This window comes from Carcharhinus amblyrhynchos, chromosome 5 (genome assembly GCF_965287045.1).
Source record: "Carcharhinus amblyrhynchos chromosome 5, sCarAmb.v2.hapA, whole genome shotgun sequence".
NCBI lineage: Eukaryota > Metazoa > Chordata > Chondrichthyes > Carcharhiniformes > Carcharhinidae > Carcharhinus > Carcharhinus amblyrhynchos.
The window spans coordinates 60315270-60327886 of NC_137328.1; the positions used below are offsets into that span (position 1 = coordinate 60315270).

General features: G+C 37.3%; 1 protein-coding gene across 2 annotated transcripts in view; it reads left to right on the forward strand.

The window, feature by feature from the left end:
- Positions 1-12617, forward strand: part of LOC145343063 (guanine nucleotide-binding protein G(q) subunit alpha-like) — a 221774-nt gene that overhangs the window by 186531 nt on the left and 22626 nt on the right. Inside the window, exons 4-7 of one of the 2 annotated variants that reach the window (XM_080188879.1) lie at positions 5127-5255; positions 5774-5902; positions 6453-6582; positions 11196-11349. In XM_080188879.1, coding sequence (XP_080045005.1) covers positions 5127-5255; positions 5774-5902; positions 6453-6582; positions 11196-11349 — 542 coding nt within the window. The remainder of the gene's footprint in view (positions 1-5126; positions 5256-5773; positions 5903-6452; positions 6583-11195; positions 11350-12617) is intronic. The other variant, XM_080188880.1, reaches the window with a different exon arrangement.

Here is a 12617-nt window from a genome sequence, read left to right on the forward strand (position 1 = left end):
CTTGTCCTGCTGTCTTCAGTGATTTATGTACTTATATCCCACAGGTCCCACTGTTCTGGCACCCTGTTTAGAACTGGATCCATTACTTTGTATTGCTACTCCTTGTTCTTTCTAGCAAAATGAGTCACTTCACAATTCTGCATTGCATTTCATCATTGCATCATTTAACTTACTGTCATCTGGGCTGTCTGACAGGACAGTTAGTCAAAGGGCTAAAACAAGCAGTAGTTCGTCGCCGGCATGCATTCAGAAACTGATTTTTGTCTGTGGATTGTGCTGAATGGCAGTATTTGAAATTGGAGTAACAACTGTAAAGAATATCTCTAATTTCAGTCAAGTTTACATTGCTGGATAAGAAACTGGGCCCCAAATTTAACAGACAGTGCCACCTACTGAGTAGTGAAATCAGCTTGATGTTCTTGCATTTTCACTCAGACTTGCCTCATTTTAATTGCAATAATTTTTGCAATAATAAAAAATATTTTTTCTAATTTTTTTATTTGCCCATTTTCCTGGAACAGGAGGGATTAATACTATGGTGCTGTCTATTCATACATCCCCTCAAAAGCAAGAGTACTACTCCAGATTTTAAGCAATTAGAAGTAAGGGCATTCATAGCCTGATTTGTTTATTCTCATTCTATATTCTGTTCTTTTTACAAAAGGCAGGGACACTTGAAGCTGTCGACCTCTGTCCTACCATTGGGTTACTTTTAATGAAAGCTTTTTAGCCTAACCTTTTTGAAGGGTGTTTCTATTTACTTATTTCGACATCTGTTGCTTTTTTGCACATCAACCCCCAACTGGTGCTTGTTTCTTTTTGAATCACCTGAAGTGACCAGTATAGTGATGCCTTATCAATTACGAGAACACCTTTAGGTTGTTAAACAGGTTTAAGCTGCCAATAAAGACAACAACGTGGATCATTCTACTAGTGTTAGTCGTCTTTGAAATAGTGAGCTAAACAGAATAGCAACACCTCTGTTGAAAAATCTTTCCTTTGTAGAAATAATTGGCAAAACTGCTATATTAATGCATTAATATTGGCAAGAAATGCCACATTTAAAAGATGGCACTATGTAATTCTTTTTGGATTCCGATGACCCAGATGCTATGGAAATTAAGCTAGGAGCTTCCCCAGTAGTTCAAGAGATAGGCAAAGATGCCAGCTTTAATTTTGATTTTAAATTTATTGTCATATATATTAGTGTGCAGTGAAAAGTGCTGTTTCTTGTGCACTATACAGACAAAGCACACTACGTAGAAAAGGCAAAAAGAGAGTGCACAATGTGTTACGGTCATAGCTAGGGTGTAGAGAAAGATCAACTTAATGTGAGGTAGGTCCACCCAAAAGTCTGATAGCAGCAGGGAAGAAGCTGCTCTTTAAAGTTTATTTATTAGTCACAAGTAAGGCTTACATTAACATTGCAGTGAAGTTACTATGAACTTCTCCAAGTCGCCGCATTCCAGCACCTGTTTGGGTCAGTACACCTAACCAGCATGTCTTTTAGACTGTGGAAGGAAACCGGAGCACCCGGAGGAAACTCAAGCAGAAATGGGATGAATGTGCATACTCCACACAGACGTTGACTCAAGCCAGGAATTAAATCTGGGTCCCTGGCACTGAGGCAGCAATGCTAACCACCATGCCACTCCATGAGTCAGTTGGTACGTGTCCTCAGACTTTTGTAGCTTTTTCCTGACGGAAGAAGGTGGAAAAGAGTATGCTCAGGGTGTGTGGGTTTCTTAATTAGCTAGGTGCTTTTCCAAGGCAGCAGAAGTGTAGGCAGTGTCAGTGGGTGAGAGGCTGGTTTGAGTGATGTACTGTGCTTCGTTCACGACCCTTTGTGGTTTCTTGCTGTCTTGGGCAGAGCAGGGGCCATACCAAGCTGTGATACAACCAGAAAGCATGTGGCCTATGGTGCATCTGTAAAAGTTGGTGAGAGCTACAAACTTCATTTAAATGGTTATATTATCGCAGTTGCAAGTTATATTGCATTTCTGCTGGAGTGGACTGAGTTTTAAAGGCATTATCAGGCATCAGTATACTGCACCAAAAGTATACTCAGACAATGAATTTGTAATCTTGACTGAATTATTGGAGAACCTCATCTTTGCCATGTTTCCAAGAATAAACATGAATTGTGCATTATTGTTTAGCCTCTGCTTCTTGGCTGTGAACCAGGGGAAACTCTTCCAATGTTTAACATTGTGAGTACTTTTAGATGATTGAGATAATATTCATCAAATAAATAATTGATCACAAGATGATTGGTGAAACTTTATAATTCAGGATTTCATAAGCTGTTCTTTTTGAAAACAGGCAGGTTTGGAAACAACATGAACTGCTTTACACATCTGTAATTGCAATATTTTTGCTAGATGTTATCCAAATTTTAAGATTCATAACAATTTGAAGCTAAAATCTGCAAAATTTTGAAATATTTCAGATTTGTTTTGTACACTTTCTTTGCCTTTTTAATTCACAAAGCTGTCCTTGTTGAAAACACTGACCCAAGTATTCAAATGCAAACAGATCTATCTTACGCTGAAAAAATAGTTCTGCACTTAAAATTATGGGCCTTCTATTTCCTAGCCATTGTTCTATATTAATTGGTTTTCACAATGTATTGGCTACTTGCACAATTTCCACTTTGCTTGATATCTTTCATGTTTTATTTTGTTCTCTGAGCACTGTTTGGATTTCTGATTTAAATTATATTCATGTAAATCTTCATCTAATTCCAAGAAAACTGACAAAAGGCATTTTCCCAGGACCTCCTGCTTTTAATTTACCCAGTTCTTCACCCCCACAACAACCACCACTGTCTCTCTTGTAATCATTTATTCCTAACTGAATTATGATACTGTGTACATGAGTGCCAATGACTATTTTTCATATCTAGCAACATAGCCTGCCTTAAATCATCAACAGTTGCATTTTGTATAAAGTGTTATGCTCTTGGTAGTATGTCACCAATCTATAGTTCAGTGGTTTAATTTTCCCCAAGAGAAATTCAATTTTCTCCCAATGTTCTGCATCAGCTGTTACAGGGAACAGGCAAACCACCACAACAGAAACAATCCATAGAAATATACAAACAGTGTGCGGAAGGTGATTATTGTCTTCATTCCCATTGGGAAAGCACTTAGGCTTGCCATAGCATCTTCGACAGCGGTGAAAACTAAGAACGTTCATGCACTTCACTCTGATACACTTAATTTATTTTAATGATATTGGCTGACATTGGGGTTTAAAGAATGGAACCCTCCTCAATTCAGAAGACACATCTACACCTACTAATTTAAGTTGCATTAATTTTAAATACTTTTATTCATGAAGTACATACAAATCTGATGACTAATTTGAGCACTAGTTGCATAGAAGATGAAGCACCTTGTAGTTCAAGAAGACTTAATATTTGTCTGATTAGTCTCAAAGCTTCATTTATTGTGTTATGGAATCCTTGATAACTATTTGATTTCCTGTTGCTCTTTGGATTTTTTTTGAGCAAGATATCTGGAGTGTCAGCTAACTGTGCCTGGTGTGTAATCACACTGCTTGGTTCAATCAGACTTTGAAGATTTTGTAGCATGACTCACTATTAAAACAGAAACTATAACCAGCAGACATTGCCAAAGGCATTCTTCAGTGATTCAATTTCCAAAGCATGTCAAGCTGGCAATCAGAACAACTCAGCCGCCTGCTAAAAGACTGGTCTATTTCATTTAGTGTTCCAGGTTATGATAATGCACAGGAGTGTAGCACTGTGCATCGTGCCTTGATTTCTTTTTCTTCAGTCTGATGATAACATAATTGTCAAATTGCATTTAATGCTTTGACCTTTATATGTACGTTCATAGATTTAAAATAACCATTAAGATTTGAATTCTAAACAAGTTTATTCAGAAGTCCATGTTAAGAATTTGTCAAGTAACTGGTGCCTACTGATGACTTCATGTATTAATTTGCCTGTGCCTGTTGCTCGATCAATTTATTGATCCATTGGTGCCTGCTGCTCTATTGGTTTAAAATGTCACTGCCCACTTATCTAGTATTGTCTCAATAACATTTTCAAAATTATGGAGGCTTTTTTATGCATACTGTTTCAGGAGTTAAGTAATATATTCAGTTGCATGAACACTGTAGAATTATTTCAAGTGCTACATTTTCTGTAACACTTCACTGTTGCATTTTTTTTCATCATCACACTTCTCTGATTTTACTTGTTATGTAAAGCTGCAATAAATCAGAATTGAATAGGTAGGAACCGTACAGTTCAAAAGTGAGAATTGTGCCAAGGAACAGACAGTGGGTAACTAATAAGAACCACCAGACAAAAATGTAATGAACCCACTCAAATTCTTTTTCATAAAAGATCTAATTATTCTTTCAGTAATTGAAATTTCTCATCCAAAGTTTTTTTTTAAATCAACAAAATTATAAATTTCAGAATAATGTGTGAAATATATTTTTGTCTTTTAAAACATTCAGTAAAGTATTTTGCATGAAGCTTCAGCAGCTCCCATTGTCATAGCCTTGAAAGGGACATATTTATTCAGAGCCTTATTTCTCTATCTGAAGGTATATCTGCACAATTTCCCAACTAAATACTTAGCACAACTGGAATACTACTAAAGCAAGACTCACCATTGCATTGAGAGTGTAAGTACTGATTCACTCTACCAGCATTCAAAAGTGACCAAATCACAAGACTTCTGATCCTGATATTGTATTATGCTGCTTGGATCTGTTTGGTCTTTATCAGCCTCCTCTGTGACTTGAACCATTTTGCTTAAAAGATAGCTAAAACTAGCTACACAGTTTTTTTAAGAGTTTCAAGAAACAAGGTCACACAAGAAACTAATTTATACTTTTTACATATATACATAATAGCAGAATTTGAAAATATCAATTTCACTGATATGTAATCCTGTTAAAATACTGTGCTGTAAATGAGCTAGTAGAATATCCTTCTCACTGTGAGCAGGACAGACCTGCTTACTCATTTCTTATATATTTTAATTTTTGCAGAATTCTTTCATACTTTGCTTTCCATAAATAAATCAAGGAGCTCCAATGCAGGAGCCAATGCATCATATTTAACTTTCTTTCTTGTTTCACAGCTACCTTAGTGATACTGATCGTATCTCAGCACCAGATTATCTGCCAACTCAACAGGATGTGCTGCGGGTTCGAGTGCCCACAACTGGCATCATTGAGTATCCATTTGATCTGGAGAATATAATCTTCAGGTACTGATTGGGGCCTGTTGTAAATTTCCTAGGTAGCAGAAGTTGTGTCTTCCCAGTATTTTCTGATTTAATATGATGACATACACTACCAGTAAATTACTTTATCTCTAAGTAGCACCTATAGGGTAGTGTCAGAGGCAAAATTTTTTTAAAATTACTGTCTTAGAAAGTATGTCTGTTCAGTGTAAATTTATCCTTCAGATAATCTTGCCAATTCAATGAAAATGTTTCTTTATTTTTGAAAAGAACATTTTCAGGAATTCTGTATTAAAGCAATACTGGGAAAATGGACTCTGCGTTCTAGGGAAAGTGGCACAATCTGGTGAGGAGTAGGCTTAACTGTAAATAACTATCCCAAATCACCTCCTTGAATAAGTGGTGCCAGCTTGGGGAATTCACCGTGACTCTTCTCAATAGGAGGAATGGTGATCACCACAATATCCCTTTCTATTTTCCTTCCCGTCTTCCCTCTCCAATGTCACAGTCTTTGCATTCCTGTTGTTTCTCCCTGTCTGTAGCTATCTTAAAGACTTGGACCGTATAGCAGAACCTACCTATCTACCCACTCAACAGGATGTGCTTAGAGTGCGAGTCCCAACAACAGGGATCATTGAATACCCCTTCGACTTACAAACCGTCATTTTCAGGTAGAAGAAAGTTACTAAAAGACAGTAACAGTTTTTACAACTTGGACAAAAAAACTTCAATTTTCAGGAAATCTTTGAGCATGATGTAAATGGAATTTCATATTTGTAAAGTTGTAGAGTTGATTGGAGCAAAATGGAAAGTGCATGCTTTATAAATCTGAATACTTTTTGAAAGCAATATTTATTTAAAACATGTTTTTTGAAGTGTTATTTGTGCTCACGTATATAAATATGCAAAGTATGTTTTCATTAAATGGTGTAATCACTGGATAAACTAATATTGTGTTGTATTGAAACATGGCATCATTTGCTTACAAAAATTGACTGATGTATATGTAAATTCTTCAAAATGAGTATGACTTAGATGGCTTTTCTACACTGAACTAGTATTTCATTAATAATATGAATCTTGTCCAAATGCATGTACTTTAAAATTTTAATGATCTCTTAGCTTTTATGCTGCATTACTGATATGTTGACTAACTCATCAGGGTTTTCATGACTTTCTGGCCTGGTTCACATAGAGTTTGATGTTGAATTGGTCTTTCAGAATGGTCGATGTTGGGGGTCAGCGGTCAGAACGAAGGAAATGGATTCACTGCTTTGAAAATGTGACGTCTATTATGTTTTTAGTTGCCCTTAGTGAATATGATCAAGTACTTGTGGAATCGGACAATGAGGTGAGTTATTTTGAGGGTGACAATTCATGCAGTCTTTTTTTAATGTAGTTTAATTTTGGCTCCAATAAAAATATTTCTGTAAAAATGCTCATTCACCAGTTTAGGCAGAGCACAAATCATTTATTTACAGGCTAATACTATCCACAGGGTTGTCACCTCAAGGTTGTAATTGGCTTCCGAGATGATACTTGAATACAGAAGCCCGTGCTTCCAGGGTGATCTCTGCCCTCCCCCTGCTCCCCAGTTGTTTCTCGTTAGAGGTGGGATTGTTAGAATTTTTGGACAGAGGAATAACTTTTTAAAATGATATTTGAATTTCCAATGACTGAAAGAATAAAATCAGATTTTCCAGAAACCCATCCAAAGTTATTCTCAGTTCCCACTGGCTTGCTTCCTTTTTTGTTATCCAGCTGAGTAGCTTCTAATCCCAAAAGTGACTTTGGCTGCGAGGGTTACACTGGAGACTCTTTCTCAGTAGCTCAAGTTAGGGAAATCATCCAAACTTTCAAACCATCACAAACATGGTCTGTTTAATCTGAGTGCACATTCCTACCCACATTCTGCATGATGACGAGTAGAGTCAGTGTTTTCTATGTTTCAGGTGTCAGAATGGTGCCCTCTCCTTGTGTATGTGTGGCAAAACAGCAAACTGGGAATGGCTTTTCTCCACTGCTAGGGAAGGAATTGTCAGCAAGCAGCATGAATATATCTCTCAGTATCCAGTACATTGTTTATTCTTTCATGGGATGTGGGCATCACCGGCAAGGCCAGCATTGTTACCATCCTTGATTGCCCTTGAGCCTAATGACCTATTAGGCTATTTCAGAGTCAACCACATTGCTGTGGGTCTGAAGTCACAGACAAGCCACAGTAAGGTCAGCAGATATCCTTCTGCAAAGAATATTAGGGAACAGATGACAATCAACAATGATTTCGTTGTGAAGGCTAGCTATCAATTCCAGATTTTATTAATGAATCTAAATTTAACCACCTGCCATAGTGGGATTTGAACCAATGACCCAGAATATTTTGTCTGGGCCTCTGGATTACTGGTCTAGTGACATTACCACTACACTACTATCTTCCTGAAAATTTGATGTACCATGAGCTTACGAAAGGCAGGCTGTTTTACTCCAACAAAGAAATAAATGCAGTACATTGCTATGGTACTACATTTAGTACAGCCTGTGCTTGACAAAGGCACGTGAACTTGCAAAATGTCCCAGATTTATTGAACAGTTCAGGAAAAAATAAATCATCAGGCGTAGTTAAGTTCTGCTTGTCTGCTTTTGAATTATAATCCCTTGCCTTGAGGAATCACAAGGTGAAAAGATATTGCAGACAAACTTGTCTATGTAACACAATTGTGAGGATAATCATTGTTGCAACTGGCACCAAACATAAAAAGAAAAACTCACTTTACACAGTTTATCAACATTGAAATTTTCAGAAACTGATGTGAAAATTTAAAAATGATAATCTAAATAAAAGAATAATGCTGGAATATTTTGATGTGGGGACAAATTTACAGTTGTAACTAAAACTCTGTTTAAACGAACAAAGCTATCATCCCTGACTCAAAGTTAATGGAACTTTGGTCTTGCTTGGAGGCATGCTACCCGCATTGGAAATAGTGAAGGCGAGCCCCAATGTTTAGACCAAGCCAATTTTATAATAGAGCTCATTTACATGCCACCGAAATAGCCATGATGTTGTCTGGTAACAAATGCCCAACTATTAAAACCATGCTGGTTAGAGGAAGCTATTGGGGACTAGAGTAAACAGTCATTGGTAATCTGGTACATGGATTAGGGTGTAGGGAAAATTGTAGCTTTGGCAGTGGAAGGGGGAAATGCTTTCTTGAAAAATAAATTCTGAGCATACTAGTCTTGGTTATCACATCATCTCCTCAACATGAAATCAAACATAATACACAGGAGCATCTTACCTAATTACACCTTTCTTAGGTTCTGCTGTTTTTGTAGCCTTTCTTATTCCCATCACAGTCATCTATCTGAGACTTAAGCTATTTTCATATATAATTATCAAGGAGCTGCACTTTGAGTTCATATTTTTGCTGTATCTTGTCTTTTTTCAGCTTAATATAGTGTGCTGGGAATATATCTTTTTCAGCAGGATCATCTGATAAAAATGTTATTTTGTACTTTTTTCATTTTTATTGTACATTATTCAACCTTATCTTACATTCTTGAGTCTCAACCCATGTAGTCTTATTCTCCGAGGGGTCCACTTGTGGTTTGAGAAAGAAGTACCAGAAGGCAAATGTGTTATAGCTGAGAAAAATCAATGTCTGAACGTGGACTATTAGCCCATTTATCTTTATAAACTACTGCCCTGTCTTTCACCTTTTCCTTCCACGGCAAAGCATCAACGTACTGAATTCTGAGCACTGCTTCCAATCAAGCTTATAATGTTGTGAAGAATAGTAGTAAGCCTGCAGATTGGTTCACTGAGACCAACGTGACAGGCCCCAGTGAGTGGTGTTGAGGACACTCACTTGGGTGTGGGGATGCCTCCGACAGAGTTGTCAAACTGGAGGGACTTCTCCAATCTGAAATAAGGCCACAAGAATTCACCTAACCTAACATGTCATGTTAACATCTCCTGCTGCTGGTAAAATACCAGTAGGGATAGGAGGAATCCTTTAAGTGGCCATCCATTGGCTGCTTCAGAGTCTCAATCAACTCAGGTGGGAGGAGCCACCTTTCACCTCTCCCATCGCTAGTAAAATATACCCAATGCCTCTCTTTGCCAGAAAACCCGATTTGACACCCCGCAATTGACAGATTATTTGATATCTTAGGGTTTCATAGGCTTGAGGGGCTGTGAGGTCAATGCCCGTTCCTGTTTCTTACATTCTGATGTTAGTACTCCCAAACCAAGATTCAATAGAATTTTTGCACCACTTCTCTAATTTTGAATTCTATCTATCTAAACATAAACTCTTAGGTATGGTTTGCCTATTCAGTTAACTTATGAAGTGCATCGCTATGCTTAAGGACTTGTGCATTTCTGTTCCTGATCTCTTTTTCTCTTTTACCCCATTTAGATTTTTGTTTTCCAAGTAATGTGAGGTCTCATTTCGTTTTTTAGCGAAATGTGTTACACTTGGCGGTGTTGAAATTCACTTGGCACTGATGTGACAGTTTGCTAATGTCTTTTGCTTTGTTACTGTCCTTAATCTCGATTTATACCCCAAACTTTGAATTTGTTTTAAATTCTGAAATCTAAATCATACAAATTGTGAATAACAGTGGTCCCATCATAAATTCTTATGCAACCCCACTTCACACCTTTTGGTCCTTTGTGCAGCTATCTTTTGCCCGTAGTCTTTTGTTTATTGTCTATTAGACAGCTAAATATCTATTCTGATTATCCCTCAACTGCAGGCTTTATTGGTCTATGTTGCGGTAACCTATTAGTAATCTTTTGAAAATAAATTACACCTACCCCATTAACCATATCTAATCTCTCTTGTTATGTCCTCAAAGAATCCAATGAAGGTTGGCCAAACAAGAATTCCTCTTTTTGAAATCCATGCTGACCGTTCATATTCTATTTCTGGTTTCTAGATTTTCTCCTTTTAATCAGGGTTCTATTATTTTTCATACTGACTGGTCTGTAGTTCTTTGGACATGATATCTCTCTCTCAAACATAGGTATAATGTTAGTTATCTTATCTGCCCATCCTCTAATGCTATGCATTTTCCAAATGGAAATGTAATTTTGTGTAATAGTCCCTCTGTTACCTCTTCCCTAGATTCCTTTAAAATGTACAGATGCAATCCATATTCCCATGGTTTAATTTATTTTGAATTTGATTCATTCATGGAACGTTTCTTTTCGTTACCAGAAGAGGAACTTTCTTAATCGGGATGTTTTATACCATTTAGATGACTGGAATGCCCTTCAGTAGGATAGTAGAAATCTTGTTTGTTTAATCCTGTAGAATTTATACAAATGGATGTTGGGAAATAAGCACCACTTTAAGGTGTGTAATCAATCAAAGTCCAATAACCTGGCAGTATTCATTATTTAGATTCAGATGAGGAATAATAGTTTGTAATAAGAATTCCAGTGCTCATTGAGTGGTATCCCTTGAATCTCAGTTTTTCAGGACAGATATAAAAATAAGTACCCTAGTGGAAAGGTTGATCATGATCTTAACGTTTTTTCTGTGGAATACAGTTTTATATGGATATATGCAGATATATTTACACAAATCCTGGTTATCACTTGTCAACAGTATATTTCTTACCTAGTGGGGAAAACGGAGTCGCAATTGAGATCAGCCATTTAATTGAATGGCAGGGACAGGATCATGGGGCTGGCGTGCCTACTCCTGTTCCTAATAGCGGTATAGTTTCCAACAATCTTGCTTTTAAAAATTAATCAGTGGGACTCTGGCTATTACATGTCACTTTTCAGCAATACTCTCATACCTGGTGTCTCAGATATATTAAAAAAATGTCTTGTTCCCTCATTGGGCTTGAAACAATGCCTACATGAATGAAGTACAGTGTCCCAACCTCAAATCTTAGTTCTCCTGATTTCTGAAAGTGAACTTAACTAACTGATGTAATTTATTCCAGAATCGAATGGAAGAGAGCAAAGCATTATTTAGAACAATTATTACATATCCCTGGTTTCAAAACTCCTCAGTCATCCTCTTCTTAAACAAGAAAGATCTCTTGGAGGAGAAGATCATGTATTCTCACTTAGTTGATTATTTCCCAGAATATGATGGTGAGTAAATTGTGTTTAAAATTATTGCCTGTAATCTTTTACAGAAGTGTGACTGGATTTGTTTTACATTTATACTATATTTGAAGCTTTGAAAAGCAGTTTCTTGATAATAACCAACTAATTGAAGCAACTAATCACATATTGGAATATCTGTTGGCTATTTAAAATCCTTTGGCTGCATAAAATCATGGTGAACGTTGTTTACTTTCTTTTATGTTAAATTATAGATACTAAATTAGGAGTAAATTGATATGACAGTGAAGCAATTAGAAGTTACATCATAGACATCAGTCCAAACAGTCCACATCAGTATTTATCCTCCAGTGAGCAGTGATTTCAATACCACGAGCCCATTCTATTTCTGTATCCCTATATCATCCTTTCTGTTCAACCACCTGTATAACCTTGATGTGGAGATACCAGCGCTGGACTGGGGTGGGCACAGTAAGAAGTCTGTCAACATCAAGTTAGTCCAACAGATTTTTTTGGAATCATGAACTTTTGGAGCGTTGCCGCTTCAGTGGGCGAGTGATCACTCACCTGATGAAGGAGCAGTGTTCTAAAAGCTCATGATTCCAAATAAACCTGTTGGACTTTAGCCTGGTGTTGTGAGACTTCTTGCCTATTATAATCTAAGAGAGCATGAAAATAAAGGAAAACAATCAGCAGAGACAGTGGTCAGATTTGAGAGATGAGAGCACTAAAAACTGAATAAGATTTTGTGACCACAGTGAAGGAATTGCATCGTGCTGATAGTTGCTCACAGACTTTTGAATTTGTTGTCATCTGGCGTCTGATCTAGCATGGCACCCTTAACAGGGAAGCTGTTACATGTGCGAGTGGGACAAGTGACAGCGAGGCTATTCAATCAGCTGAGCTGGCTGAGTCCTTAAGGAGCCCTTAAGGAACTGCAGGGCTGGGTCTGTAGCAGATAGTGAGGAACCAAAACAGGGAAAATCTTACTTGATATGATCCTCACCAGTCTGCTGGCCCAAATACTTCCGTCCATGATAGGTGTGGTATTGGCAGGTGTGACCACCATTGCAGTCCTTGTGGAGATGAAGTCCTGTCTTCACACTGGGGATATCCTCCATTGTGTGGTATGGTACTACGTTGGGTAGAATTTCAAACAATTCTGTAAGAACCATAACAAATGATAACTGGGCATCTGTAAGACACTATGTGCCATCAGCAACAGCAAAATTGTACTCAAACACAATTTGTAACCAGCATATCCTCATTCTACCATTACCATCAAGCTGGGATCA